This window comes from Tenrec ecaudatus, chromosome 16, assembly GCF_050624435.1.
Source record: "Tenrec ecaudatus isolate mTenEca1 chromosome 16, mTenEca1.hap1, whole genome shotgun sequence".
Taxonomy (NCBI): Eukaryota; Metazoa; Chordata; class Mammalia; order Afrosoricida; family Tenrecidae; genus Tenrec; species Tenrec ecaudatus.
Window position 1 is genome coordinate 62434564 of NC_134545.1, and position 15803 is coordinate 62450366.

Sequence of the window (15803 nt, forward strand, 5' to 3'; positions counted from 1 at the left end):
TAATTTAACAAATTCAAAAGATACACATAGGATATCAGGAATATTCCTGTTCAATTTTACCATCTTGAAATTTATTTTTGATCATTACAAAGCAAGCACATTTTTCCTGATATACTTATTTATTTTATTCCAAATGGAGGTAGTCTAGTTTCATCCTATAAATGTTCAAAAGAATCTATGTGTCGAGGGTAGGGCAGGTTAGGGTAGGACAGGATAGGGTAGGGCAGGATAGGGTAGGACAGGGTAGGGTAGGACAGGATAGGGTAGGACAGGATAGGGTAGGACAGGTTAGGGTAGGACAGGATAAGGTAGGACAGGGTAGGGTAGGACAGGTTAGGGTAGGACAGGATAGGGTAGGGCAGGTTAGGGTAGGACAGGTTAGGGTAGAACAGGATAGGGTAGGACAGGATAGGGTAGGACAGGTTAGGGTAGGACAAAAATTTTTTTAAAAGAATCTATGCATCATCATTATTATGACTTGTCAAGCAATTTGAAGTAATCATTGTAATCTAAATTTGAGATTTTGAATTTTCAGAAATGTATAAATCAGCTTTTTACTAGTTGGCTGCAAAATTCAACCTATGCGAATGAGATGGAGGGCCATGCTTTCTCAAATGGAAGCATCAGGTAGAATGTATTTTCGCTTGAGTCCACAATATTTAATATTGCCTCAAAGACCTCACTTTGGTTTGGGAAAGCAAGGAAGAAAACAGATTTCAGATGCAGGATCGTTAATGCTTCTGATCAAGGTGAGCGTGCAGAACAGTGGTTCTCAACCTTTGGGTCTCGGCCCCTTGGGGCGTTGAATGACCCTTTCACAGGGGTGGCCTAAGACCTTCAGAAGACACATAAATATTTCACAATCTATAATTACATTTTGTTTGGGGATTGATCCTGATGCTTTACTTAGGTTTACTTATGTTCAATTTGTAACAATGGTGATACATGCTGCACATCAGAGAGTTACGTTACGATTCCTAGCAGTAGCAAAATGACAGTGATGAAGTAGCAGCAAAAATCATTTTCTGGTTGGGGGGGTCAGCACCATATGAGGAACTGTACGAAAGGGTCGCGGCCTGCGGAAGGTTGAGAACCATGGTGCAGAAGGTGTGCACATGCCGGGAACGAGGAGGGTGGCCCTGTATCCAGAGAAGAGGCGAAAGCCACACGGGCCTCCCGGACAAAGACGAGAAGCAGTAAACCGTGGGGACAGTGTGAGCATCACAGGAGATGAGGAGAGGGAGGGGCGAAATTCAGACATATACTCAAACTACTGGTCCCAGATGTTGGGGAGACCATCCAAACAGCTCTCTGCAGAGTTTTAAAAACTCTCAACTTGGCGTAGGTGACCGCAACTCTTTAATAAAATGTTCTTCCCGGACAGTTTCTTTCCTGTAACGTAGCCCACGGAGCACTGTTCCGGGATGACATCAGTGTGGGGGTGAGGCCAGGGTGGGCCCTGGCGTGTTTGTTTATGTTTATTTTCTTGACTGTAATTTGAACCCGTCAGTTTTCAGCACTTCCTCTTCAGTCCGTTGGGGTGGCTCCCGTAGGATGGCACACCAGCCCCGAAGGGTGCCGGCTGCGACTCTTCCTGAGCCCTGCCACGTGTGTGGCTGAGCAGCGGGCCCTGAACAAACGATGTTCCGCCTGGAGAGGGCTCGGGCCTTCCTGATGCGGCTTTGAATGATTCCGTTTCCCCGGCCAAAGTGGGCAGGCTGATGTTCGCATAGAGGGGGGAGAGATGCAGCAGGATTCGAGCCCTGAACCCCTGAAATCTGCAAGCACTTCTATCCAAGCCAGTTTCCCTTAACTATTACTGATGGGAAAATACTCACAATTCTAGTGGCTTCTTAAACCAGAGTTCTAATCGTAGTGATTTTCCCCCGTTGGCCATTAGAGTTACCCTGTGGCCGGCATCTTCTCTGGTAGCGTCAGTTTAAAACATTGTCTCTCGTTCAGGCTGTCTGGGAACCAATGGCCCGGAAAGGCTGGTGATAGAAGGGTCACAATATGTTGCACGGATGAGCTTTCTGAGCCAGAAGCAACATACTGAAAATACATGTCAGGCTTTGGCTATTCATGTTTGAATGAGAACGTATTGTTATTCACTGTGAATAATTTCTACTTTAATTATCTTTTATATTTTAATTACCTTTCCTAGAGTAAGTACAATTGCTAGTGTGGTTTTAAATCCTGCACATTTCTGTCTACAACGTCTTTTTGAAGATGAACGTTGACCAGTGTAGGGAAAGGGCAATGCATGTTTTTCCAACTGAGGTTTGCATTAAAATGGCCCCCCAAGCAAAGAATAAACAGGGAAGGTGGGAGGGATCTAGCTAATAGGGGGAAATGTTATACATCTTTTTCCCAGCTGAATTTCCTGTGATTGTATAGGGCTCACTGTGCCGACCCTTCCCATTCTGGGTGTGTTTGAAGAAGTTTTCCCTTAAGCAAAAGACAGCAATGTCACCACAATGCCACTACGATATGGCACCTGAAGATATGCTAGAGATGATATGATCAACATGGAAACTGCACTCGGCGTACTCACCCAGAATCCCCAGGTGCTCCGTCAGACACAGCTGTGTGGGCTGTATTCACCCCCCTCAGATGACTGTGACTTGACTCTTTTGCAGAATGGCCTGACCCCCCTCCACTTGGCTGCTCAAGAAGACAGGGTGAATGTGGCCGAAGTCCTCGTCAACCAAGGAGCACAGGTGGATGTGCAGACAAAGGTACTGTCCTTCCCGCCTACAAAAAGAACCCTTCTTTATATAGAGTCATTTGGTAGCTGCTGTATGGAGGCAACTCTAGTTGTACAGGTGAGCAGGGACCTGCATCAAATCCTTTATTCATAGCATCGTAAACCTTTACTTGTTCCGAGGACACCCAAGCCTCTGATTGTAGTACATAGGAGCTGATGTCTTTGGAGGCTGGTACCTTATCCTAACTGCGTATCAATATTGTTCCAGAATGGTGTTGATTCCTTGTTATAGTGGGTTTGCATTCCATAGGCAGAGGGGGAGCGCATGTCACTTTACTTGTTTTTATGTCTGACTTAAAAATGTTGTCAATAATCTGTGACCTCAACTTTCTTCAGGCATAAATGAAAAGAAACAATAAATGGAAGGTCCTCCAATTATTCCTTTCCTGCAAAATTATCTCTCAAATCCCCACCCCCTTTATCTATCATCTATCTATCTACCTATCTATCTATCTCACTTTTTTCCATGGGCCATCATGGCTCTCTGTGAAAAATTCAAATAGATTTTTTAAATTACTGATTAAACTCATATCATAGCGAAGGAGTTCAAACTCAGATAATCAAAACACATGTTTTATATCATTATTTTAATTTATTTCATTCTCTGAATTTTTTTGAAGTGCTTAATCTAGTTCCTCTTCATATTAAACTTGCTTTATCTGTTTTCAAAAACAATCTGTCCTGTCTGTTTGTCATGTTGACACAATGATTGCTTATTCAGTGTTACATATTAATAAAAACATTTGATGTATAATAGAGGTAAGTTCTGAGGTGTGCAAACAGATATTGAAGATCCTAATAGTATAGAAACATCACCAGGTTAAAAATGTATCACAGACTTCCCCATCAGATTGAACTAACTTTCTTTATTTTGCTTGAATACTTTCAGCAAAAAGAATTCCCTACTTTGGAAATTTGCAACTTCGTGGTAAATATATTAGGTCTACATTGTTTTATTTACAAACACACACACCCCTACATACACCAGAAACACTTCTTCATGTCACTTCCCCTTTTATATATATATATAAAATTTTAGAAGCCAAGAACGAGGTCAAAATTCTCACTATTTTTCTGCCCCAGAATGTCCAAGAAATACCCTAGAAGGCAGTCAGGAGCTATGGGGAGGATTCTCAATTGAGTCGGTCAGAGAAGAGTGTAGGAAGGGAACTTTGACTCCTCTGCGCCTGTTGTGTACATCCGACGCTCGGTTTACGACTCTCGGGTCCAAACCAGGATTCCCTCCTACCCAGGACACAGCAGAAATCATCTTGTCCTTCTCATAATGTGTTTGGAGCCTATACCTCTCCTTCTTCCTTACAGAATGTCTCACTTCCGAGAGCATCTCCGTGTCTCTTACAGATTATTTCCCCTTCCTTTTTGTTCTCAGCTAAATTCACAGCCACCCAAAGGATTAAGGCTGTAGTTGGCCCGTATCAGGGTAGATTAGAAGTCAAGAGCAATGGGATAGTTGAACTGACTACTTGGTTTTGTGAATAAAGAGTCTAAATATCTTGTAAACTTTTAGATTCTTACTAGTGAAAGAAGATACCCTGAAGGAACTTTCAGGTGGGATCTAGGGTACTATTCTACTCATCATTTTAAATTAAAAAAAAAATCTACCCTAGGCTGTTTGTCTTGTGAGCAAAGACCAGGAAGTCTGGACAGCAACATTTGCAGGATTCCCACTCGCTTGATCTCACTGCATGTCTTCTCATCCCTTTGCATTGAAACTTACGAAATCCCGCAACATTTTAAACGGTGCTGCTGGCCAAGGTGAAACAACTGTTCTTGCTTTTTAAAGGATAATGACCTGAAGCATTTCATTTAGACCACCCTAAGACACATGGAGGCATTGATTCTCAGGGGTAGTGATTAGAGAATGAGTCAAGTATATTTCTTGAAATATGTATTTTTACTATGAAAATTTTTGAAAGATTATTGGATATTCATTCACTTAACATTCATTATAGAAAAGCAGAAATCGAATCCACTGCCATCGAATTGAGTCTGTTATGCAGCCACCATATTCAGGGTTTCGGAGACTAAATCTTGAGCGGGGCAGACAAGCTCATCTGTCTCCCTTGGAATAGCTGGTTGGTTTAAACCACAAGCCTCGTGATTGGCAGTTCAACATTTACGTAACAGGGCTCCTTAACATGCATTATAGAGCTCCTCTTATTTGCCAAAATCTTACCAGGGTCTTTGTACTCTAGAGACAATGAGATACACATAGCACCCTGGCAGGATTCGTAAACTAAAGGCACATGACACAAGCAACCTCAAAATGGGCTAGGGAGAGAGATGACAGCTGGCTTATTTGTCTCTTCATCAAAATGTCCTTTAATAACTTTTGTTGTCTTTTGATAATTCAAAGTTTTCCCTCTCAGTTTGTTCCTATGCTCATTTTGAAAATGAATAATAAAGCAAAGATTCATGGAAAGAAAAATTTTCAACTTTTTCTCGGAGTACAGAAAATCTCAACTTTGCTTCCTTCAAGAAATGAAAATTGAGTTTAGTTTCTACAGGAAAACATTCTGCTTTGTTTTTAAAAGAGATACACTTTCTAATCTCAATGAGCTCTACTAAGCATACTATTTTTGTACTAAAATACAAAAGTATTTTACAGTTCATAAAATCATCTTATAATTTCCATAAAATGTGAGCTTTCACTTGGGTATTACAAAGTTATATTTAATTTAACAAATGGCAATAGAAAGATTTGACTTAGAATTATAGCATCAGCCCATAGAAATTGTAACACACCCACACACTTTAGGGTAAATCGAAAGGTATTGCTACTCAGGTTCTAGTTTTTTCAGACACTCACAGGTTTATTCCAAACAAAACATGTTCTAAAATGCCTCTATGATAAGTAGATGGCTGTAGACTAGTTTTCTCAACAATTAAAAGGAAAGATGCAGTCACAACAGTGGTTTCCTAGGGAATCTGCTGGACCAGTTAAATTCAAGGTCAAGTCAGAAGGTTATTATGACTGCCTTTGTTTGGTTGCCTTTTTGATCTCAAAGGGGGGTGTAATCTTGATAAGTTTTCTTGAAGGCCACAGAAGGATCACAGGGACTTTGGGGAAGGATTCTTAAGAAAATTGAGCAAAGGGCCAGGAAGTTACACGAAGGAATTCCTTCGTAACCCGTTCTTCAAGGGCAGCACAGCCTGTCCTAAGAGAATTATTTTGGGAGAACTTACCCTGTTCACCCCTAATCGATGAACTTTCAGACTTCTTTTTGTTCTCCAACAATTTGAGGCCCTGGGGGATGGCAGACAGACCATGTTGGCGTGGTATAAATTATAGTGTGCAAAATTCTTCAGAGAAGAGCAAGAGACAGAAGCCCCACCTCCTGGAGGGCAGAGGCCTAGACGGGGGTATGCAAGAGGCCAAAAGTGTCCCAGTCGAACGTCTGTCTTGACTTAAGATCCCTGTGACTGTGTGACAATGTTTTTGACTTACCCTCGTCTTTACTGCGAGAGCATCGGTGGGAGTCTGCTCACAGGCATGCCTTGGGGGCTTGGGGGTGCAGAGCAGAATTTGAGCAGCGCTGACGCTCTAGGGAGCTGCATCCCCAGTGAGGTGTCCGTACCTCCCGCAAGCACAGCCATGTAGGAGGTGACAATAAAGACGCATTCGTACCCTCGCACATGAGTTGCAGACTCCTGACAATGTGGGGGGTCGGGTGGGGTAAAGCAACTCACACTGAAGCTACTTGGAGAAACACTGCAATAGTCAGTGCGCTCTCTCTCAGGGCTCTGGTGCTGCCACTGTCATTATAAACGAGGTTAAACATCGGCACTGAAAGCAAGCGGTGGCGTCTGTCACATACGTCCTGTAGAAAAAGATCTGGATTGTCCTTTCCATCTTGATGGGGAAAATATATATATGTCTATATGGGGAAAAATTTTTTCAAGTATAAGCTGACCCGAATACCCCTGCATAAAAAATGGGCTGAAACCCCCGGCTCATACATGAGTATATACAATACATATACCCATATTATTTGCATAGACAAGTTACAGCCCCCGGGAGTCTGTGGATACTAATTTGAGAAACAATCCACTGCTTCATCTAAATCAGTGTTTCCCAAAGTGGGTGATACCACCCTCTGGGGGACAGTGAAATGATCCAAAGGGGGCACGGTGCAAAAGCAAATACTTACAATTTATCCTGGATTACGGACTCTCAAACAAGTGTCTTTAATTGTGAGGCAAGTGCTATGTGATTTCCCCCTAAAAAGTGGTAAGTAGACCAAATAAGTTTGGGAGCCTATGAGTTAAATCAATGATTTTCAAGTAGGACTGTAGCTAGGCAGATCCCAAACCAAAGTGTACCTTCCAGTTGATTCCAACTCACGGCTACCATGTAGGACAGAGTAGAACTGCCCAGAAGCTTTCCAAGGCTGTAATCTTTCTGGAAGCTGACCGTCCATCTTTCGTGCACAGGGCAGTTGATGGGTTCTGCATGAGGCCTTCCAGGTAGTGGCCCAGTGCTTGACCACGGCCCCACCAGAGCCATTAATGAAATCGCTAATCAAGCCCGTGCTTCGCAGACAGACCTAGTTATACTAGTTGCTTTCTCTCTCTCTCTCTCTCTCTCTCTCTCTCTCTCTCTCTCTCTCTCTCTCTCTCTCTCGTTCTGATTATCGTGTGCTCTCTTACTTTTCACCTTTCAGTCGCTCTGTTGGCCTTGATTTTAGGCTTTTAGAGGGTAGAAGACCAATAAACCGTAGCCTTGGGTCTGACTGGAGAACATGCTTCTGACCCTTTACAAGAAGCCACTTAATAAGTGGAGAGCAAATGTTTTGAGAATGATGAGGGCGATGAATGTACAAATGTGCTTTACACAACTGATGTGTTTATGGATCGTGATAAGAGTTGTATGATTTTTATGACTAAAAAAGGAAGCCATTTAGTTAAAAACAAAAGAGAAGCCACTTAATCTATTCAAGCTGCCAGTTGTGCCACCTTCCCTTCTCAAATGAACTGTGTAAGAGAGAGCACTTGGGCAGTCAAGCAGTTCTTTATCTGTGAAGTGGTACTGCTGCTGATTTCTAAGATTAGCTCTAAGCATTATCAGAGGGGTTTTGGGGTTGTTTGCTTTTTAGTTAAGGGGGAAATCTACGTTGCATTAACTCAAGGAAAAGCATAACTGGCAATGTTGCTTCTATTCATTGACCGCTCTCAATACAAGTGTGCACGCATAATGGGTCTTCCAAATACATCCCTGTCCACGTGTCCTTGCAGATGGGATACACACCGTTACACGTGGGCTGTCACTATGGAAACATCAAGATCGTTAATTTCCTGCTCCAGCACTCTGCGAACGTGAATGCCCAAACCAAGGTGAATAAGTGCTTGTGCCTGTCGTTTTTAACAAAATCGCTGATTTGGGGTCAAAGGAACCCAGAGTCATTTCTGCCATCTTCTTTTTCAGAACGGGTACACGCCGCTGCATCAGGCTGCTCAGCAGGGACATACACATATAATCAACGTGTTGCTTCAGAACGGTGCCTCCCCCAACGAACTCACTGTGGTAAGAGCAAGGACCAGGCCAAACGGAGGGAGGAGCACATCCCCAGCTTCGTGCACGCTTCCCGTTGCGCCCTTCTCTTGCTCTTTTGTGCTTGCGCTCCCCGTCACGGTCATGGCCAAAGCCTGTCTATAGTGAGGCAAAAAGAACACTGGCCTTGCTGTTGTGAGCTGCCGGAGGGAGCACCGTGGCAGTGTGCCCCGCCTTCAGAAAGCGCTGCTTGCCTGGTCAGCTAGTAGGAAGTACACAGCGGAGCAACCCTATGTGTGTGTTCCATTGATTACCCACTCGGGACATTTACAAAGCCTCCTGGAGTCCATGTGTAGGTGCCCAGACTTTGCTCGGTAGATAGAGAAACAGGTTCGGCGGGTTTGGTGCATGGCTTGTCTCTGTGCATGACAATGACGCGGGCTGATGAGACATTCCCTTCAGTGTGGTACAGGGGAAACACGTGGGAATGTCTAGACGTTCAAACAGGTGGAAGGAGGTGAGCTCATTCCCTGTCCCTGTGTTCCCCTCGCCAGAATGGAAACACTGCCCTGGCCATTGCCCGGCGGCTTGGCTACATCTCAGTGGTCGACACCCTCAAGGTGGTGACTGAGGAGACCATGATAACTGTGGTAAGTGACGGACACGGAGCCGGGCTGCCCTGGGCGTCCATTCTTAGAGGGTAGGTTTCCTGCGTTTCTCTGAAATGATCCCTTCTTTTCCTCATTCAGAAACTAGGCTCTGTGCTGTGAAATGCTGTTATCGTTGAAAGTCAGGCTAGCAGGATTTAGCTTTTGCGACATCTAAAGCATTAAAAGTACCGTTTAAAATGTTGCCTTTAAAAATAAATAAGTAAATAAACATGTTGCCTTTGTCACCAAAGATTCTCTAGTTTTGTATAAAGTCAAATGTATTTGTTTTAATGGTTAAAGAAAACAGCCAACAGCCAAATGGGAAGATGGTGACACTAGATTGCTTACCGTTCTTCCTTGGTCATGAAAGAAAATTGACAACTCTTAAGTTAGTTCCTTAAAATGTTTTAGCTCTACCTCTCTGATATTATAGACACCTTATGTTTTTGTAAAAAAAATATTTCTTTTTCATTATTTAAAAATGCAATAAAGCATCGCAGAAAGGGTCGGAGCTGGCTTTTGAGGACCGTGCTCCCTGCGCTGGTGGTCTTCTCCTGGAGGCTTTTGCAGAACAAGCAATGCAGTGTTTTGTTTAAATTAAGGAAGCAGTTGTCAGAAGGCCCTGTTTTATCAGCACAGTTTTACAAGCTGCCGCTTGTAGGAAAAGTCATTTCTTCCATCCCCTCGGTCCCTTTGAACTGCATCATGGTCTTATTAACTTTGGAATCGAGAGCAGAGATTGTGCCATATCAGCCATATCCCTGACTTCATGACTCAGCATGCAGGCTCCAGACCGGCTGCATACCAGGCCATTTTAGGAACGGGACATTTGGCATGGTCAGTTGTACATCCCCTTTGCCCTCCACCTCTGTGTAACATGAATGAAGGCGTAGGTAATTAACCTCTTTGCACCATGTTGTAAACATAAGACTTTATGTGAAAAATATGGTGAGAAGACTAGCTGGTTAGCTGCAGGTTGACTTACTTGACTCTGTCCAGGCTTGACAAGCTAAAGAAGTGTTTCTGCTTGTGACAACAGAGGAGTTTTCTAAGTTGTAAAAGAGAACAGACTAGCTTTAAATGGCTCAGAAGATGATTGTCCCATGGGGACAGCTCTGCGCTCTAGGGGACATGCGGCAATGCCCCAGAGGCATTTTCTTGTGGATCATCCCACCTGGTGGGGGCTCTGGACACCTTCTGGGCAGAGGGTAGGGGTGCTACTAAAACGTCTACAGTACACTGCCCATCCTCCCTTCGTCAAGTGGAGCAGTTATGCCCCAGAGGTCTGCACTGCTGAGGTTGGAAAGTACCTAGGGCAGTGGTCCTCCACCTGCCTCATGCTGCGGCCCTTTCATACAGCATCTCATGTTGTGGTGACCCCCCAACCATAACATTATTTTTGTTGCGGCTTCATAACTGTCATTGTGCTACTGTGATGAATCGGACGACCCCTGTGAAAGGGTTGTTCACCCTCCAAAGGGGTCGCGACCCACAGGTGGAGAACCCCTGGCCTAGAGGAAAACTCCTTAGGTGAAGCTGTGAAAAAGGAAACCCAAACGTCTTTGCTAAAGATGCTCACTGATGTTTACCCTTGGGATCCAAAAAAAAAAAAAGTATATGTCACTAAAGCTTTGTAAAAGCCACATGGTTAAATAAAAAAAGTTGTCAGGAATTGTGTGTGTGGGGGGGGGACTGTGCTCTTGGCCCAACTTGATGCCACCGTGTCATAGCCTCCAACCGAAGAACTAGCCCCACCGACTTTTAATCAGTTCCGGCTCGTGTTATGACCTGGAGGTGCAAGAAGACCTGCCGTGCCACGTGTTGCTCTGACAGGATGGCTGTTAGGTCTGAACGGCTGGCCTTCGGGGTGCAGCTGGGTGCTGTCGGGCACCTCAGCCTAACATCCAATCAAACAAGGAAAAGCTACCGCGATTGATTGAGCCTGACTCAGATCAATCTTACACACGATTTTCTTTTTTTAATATTTTTAATTGTGTTTTGGTGAGAGCTTACATGGCAAATTAGGATCCCAGGAAACAATTTATATACCTACTGTTCAATGACATTGGCTACATTTTTCAAATGATGTCAATCTTCTTCTTTTTTCTTTTACTGGTTTACTTACTATAGTATTCACAAATCCTACACCTCCATGGTTAAATTGCTTTTTAAATGCATTGTATATACTTAATCACAATTCCTTTTGTGCTTGCTCCCCGTTCCCAGATTCCTTGTTTGCTTCCTAAATCCCCACACCCTCCTTATCTTGCCCCATCCCAACGCCCCCATATCTCCCCACCCCCAACACCCCCAATAGACCACCGCATCACTTATTATCTCTATGCATGTATTCCTTTTGCGCTTCACAATCTGGGGGACCCAGCAGTAACAATAAAAAAACAAACCCAAGATAAAATGGCAAGAATAAAATAATAATATAAAAATTAAAATGCAAATAAAGAGTAAGAAAGAAAAGACCACCATCAATATTTTAAAAGCCAGGGAAGAAATTTTTGTCGGGGAACAAGCAAGAAATACTTGCGCTAGATCACATTCAGGTTGGGTCAAGATGGAGGTCAGCTGACCAAGTGTCAGTTATGCCACATTCGATCCTCCATCATCGAGTTGACATCATCTCTGTCTGAGAGTGAAGCTGTTTGAGGTGCTTGCCTGTGGCTAGGCCAGAGGCTTGATCTAACTGGATACTCTGCAGCTGGACTTTGGGTTCCCACTGTCCCCTACAGCCTTCTACAAATTGGGGGTTTACAATTTAAACCCTGATACTTTTCCCTTTGTCATATTTGGATTTTGTTATTGTCGTCCTTGGATCACACAGGCTGGTGTGTTTCTTCCATATGGACTTAAGTTGACGCCTCACTTAGATGGCTGCTTGTTTGAGTACAACCCTTTATGACCCCAGATACCATTCCAATTGATAGCCAGGCACCACCTGCTTTTTCCACCACACTTTACTATAGCACCCTTATTTTCAGTGACTTTTCATGAAGGCAAGTATCGAGCAGGACTCTATTATCAGAACTAACTGCTCTTGCATTGGGGCTGGGGTTAATGGGAGCCCAGCACCCATCTGCTTGTCCACGGGTTACACAGGACTCTGGTTTACTTTGGTGTTCATATTATGACACAACACAACCCCACATGACCAACAACAACTACAGCAACAAACCAGCGCACCAAGTCTAGAAACAAACAAGCAAAAGGCAGAACAAAAACCCAAAGAGACAAAAATGGAAACCATCCTCTGTCATCCCCCTGGGGTATAAGGTGATTACACTGATACCATGCATGGTTTTTTTCTCTGACACAGAACTAGAGAAACTGTTGACAGGAGCAGTCCATGCGAGTACAATTCTGCTGCGAACCACATCCCGCTCGTTGTTGTCCCACACAGTTCGATCTCCCAGTGAATTGTGCTCCGTTTGCACTGAGCAGGGGCGTTGGTGCCAGGGGGCTACATGGGGTTTTTAGGAAGTTGTACGTCTTTCCAGGACACATGGCCTCTTCCTTCTCCCTCTGAGAGGTGGGTGCATTTGAACTGCCAACTTTAGCAGTCCAATGTTTACCCTACAGCACCAGCAGGGCTCCTTATTCTCGCAAACACCACCCAGAAGGATGCACTGCCAAGGTTAAAGTTCTCAAATTAAGCATTTCCTTGTACTTTCTAGGCAGCAAGTTTGCCCTGCCAAGCTTTATTTCAGGGAAACCTGGCTAACTCCTTGTGGACCTGTAGCCCAGAACAAGCACAAATATGGCTGTTGTTTATTTACAGAATTTGGAGCCATGTTGTCTGTGAACAGGAGTCCGGGTTACATGTTGGGCCACTAACTGCAAGGTCAGCAGTTTGAAACCCCCAGTGGCTCCTTGGGGGAAAGATGAGGCTTTCTATTGCCGTAAAGAGTTACAACTTCTGAAACCCACAGGGGCAGTTCTACCCTGTGCAGGGTCACTAAGAGCCGGCACTGACTCGGTGACAGTGAGTTTGCTTTTGGTATTGTCCGTGAAGTGGAACTTGATAAAAGTCCCTAGTTTCAAGGGCAGACATCTAACTTTGTATCAAAGTCTGGAGAAAGATAAATTTCTACATGTTGATGTAGAAATCATGGAAGGCCTAAGATATCAATGTGAGCTGGCTGACCTCACCAAAGAGAAGGTCCAGCCATTGCAACAGGCCTGCACTAGTTAAATTTCTGGCCAGATATAGCAGGCTGATTGTTTTAATCATTTTATTGCAGGATCTTACAATTTTTGTTGCAATCCATACATCAATTTATCCAACATTCGTACATATATTCCATCATTCTTTTCTAGACATTTGCTTTTCATTGAGCCCCAGGGATCAGTCCTCTTTTTTCCCCTCCCTCTTCTCCCCATCCCCCAACCCTCGTGGCCCCTTGATAGATTTCAGACTGTGAATTATTTTCAAATTTCACACTGACTGCTGTCTCCCTTCCCCCCTGGTTTCTGTAGTTCTTCCCCTTGGAGGGGGGGTGGTGTGGTTATGTGCCATTCATTGTGATTGGTGCCCCCTTTTCTCCCCACCTCTCCCCCCCCTTCCTCCTACCCTTTTGGTATCTCTGTTCCCATTCCTGTGCCTGGCTTCCATGTGTTGTGACTTTTATCTCTTGCCTATACCTATGCACATGCTCCTGTCGAGCCTAGATTGGGAAGTGGCACTGTGGTCATGATAGCGGGGTGGCGGGGGTAGGGGCGAGGAGGCCTCAAGGGATCAGAGGTATATTGTGTGACCCATTAGAGCTCTACTGCACCCTGACTGACCCATCCGGTCTCTCGCTGGGTGGATGTTCCATTGTCCATAGATGGGCTTTGGGTCTCCGCTCCAACCCCTCTCCATTCTTACCAATGCATTTTTGTTTGTTTGCTCTTTTGGGGAGTCTTCTGATGCCGGTTGCCTAGTTTTGATGACACCTCACAATCGCACTGGCTGGTGTGCTTCTTCCATGTGGACTTGTTGCTTCACTGCTGAATGGCTGCTTGTTTACCTTCAAGCTTTTAAGACCCCAGATACTATATCTTTTAATAGCCGGGCACCATCCTCTGTCTTCACCACATCTACAAAATGCATGCATTTTGTCTTCAGTGATTGTGTGCACGCGCATGTGTGTGTGTATCACGGAATGCCAATTTGTTAGAACAAAGAGTTCTTGTATTGAGGGAAGGGATGACCCGAGGCCCAAGGCCCGTCTGCAGCCTCAGTGTATTGCCTTATAAATATATGTACATAAGCCAATCCCACTATTGTTATGGATTAATGTATTTACTTAAGTGCACACTTCTATTAATCTCCCTATCCATGCCTTTGCTTCCTAGAGCTTGCCTCTGTTTCCTTTTGCCTCCTCCTGCCCCTCCATCACTTTCCCCTTTCTTCCACCGCTTAGTCTTCCTCTCCACTAGCTTGGTGTTGCTCTAATACTCACAGGATCTCTACCCTCTCCTAGATAATAGTTCCACTTCGCTAGTTGTTCCCCTGTCCATGACACCATCCACTCACCACACCGTTCTCCCCACCTCCTTCTCCCTCCTCTACCTTCCGGGGCCATTGGCCCCATTGGCAGGCTAATTTTTAAGTTGATAATTTGGATGACCCACAAACGACCTTATAAATAGCCAAATGGCCTGGGTACGGGGCAAGGGAGGTTTCCCACCCCTGCTTTAGGGTTTTTGAGGTTGTAAATATTTTTAAATTTTTATTTTAATAAATCATTTTATTGGGGGCTCGTACAACTCTTACCACAATCCATACATGCATCCATCATGTCAAGCACGTTTGTACATTTGTTGCTATCATCATTCTCAAAACATTTTCTTTCTATTTGAGCCCTTGGTATCAGCTCCTCATTTTCCCCCTCCTCCCCCACCTTTCCTCCCTCACAAACCCTTGCTAATTTATTAATTATTATTTTTGTATATCTCACATAGACCGATGTCTCCCTTGACCCACCTTTCTGCTTTCTATCCGCCTAGGAGGGGGTTATAGCTAGATCATTGTGATCTGTTCTGTCTTTCTGCCCCCTACCTTCCCCTTACCCTCTTGGTATGGTTACTCTCAGGGGTTTATTCTGCCCTGTATTCCCTGTGTTTCCAGCTCTTAACTGTGCCCATGTACATGCTCAGGTCTAGCAATATTTGTAAGGTAGAATTGGGTCATGATAGTGGTGGGGGAAGCATTTAGGAACCTAGAGGAAAGGTGTATGTTTCATCGTTGTTACACTACACCCTGACTGGCTCATCTTCTCCCTGCGACCCTTCTGTAAGGGGATGTCCAGTTGCCTACAGATGGACTTTGTATCTCCACTCTGCACTCCCCCTCATTCACAATGATAGGATTTTTTGTTCTTTGATGCCTGATACCTCATCCCTTCAACACCTCGTGATCACCCAAGTTGGTGTGTTTCTTCCATGCGGGCTTTGTTGCTTCTCAGCTAGATGGCTGCTTGTTTATCTTCAAGTCTTTAAGACCCCAGATACTATATCTTTTGATAGCCACATTTGCTTATGCACCTGCTTTGTCTTCAGTGATCATGTCAGGAAGCTGAGTATCATGGAATGCCAGGTTAATAGAACAAAGTGTTCTTGCATTGAGGGAATACTTGAATAGAGGCCCAATATCCATTTGCTACCTTAATACTAAACCTATATGTACAAAATATATGTATAAATATATATGTACAAATATATGTACAAAAATCTATTTCCCCATCGACATATAAAAATATATTGACATATGTACATGCCTGTATTTAGACCTCTATAAATGCCCTTTGCCTCCTAGTTCTTTTCTCTATTTCCTTTTACTTTCCTCTTGTCCCACTTTCATGTTCAGCCTTCGTTTGGA

At 44.1% G+C, this 15803-nt stretch overlaps 1 protein-coding gene across 1 annotated transcript in view; it reads left to right on the plus strand.

Annotated features, from left to right (window-relative positions):
- Positions 1-15803, plus strand: part of ANK3 (ankyrin 3) — a 367935-nt gene that overhangs the window by 220391 nt on the left and 131741 nt on the right. The window contains exons 18-21 of the mRNA XM_075534954.1: positions 2640-2738; positions 8024-8122; positions 8214-8312; positions 8834-8929. Coding sequence (XP_075391069.1) covers positions 2640-2738; positions 8024-8122; positions 8214-8312; positions 8834-8929 — 393 coding nt within the window. The remainder of the gene's footprint in view (positions 1-2639; positions 2739-8023; positions 8123-8213; positions 8313-8833; positions 8930-15803) is intronic.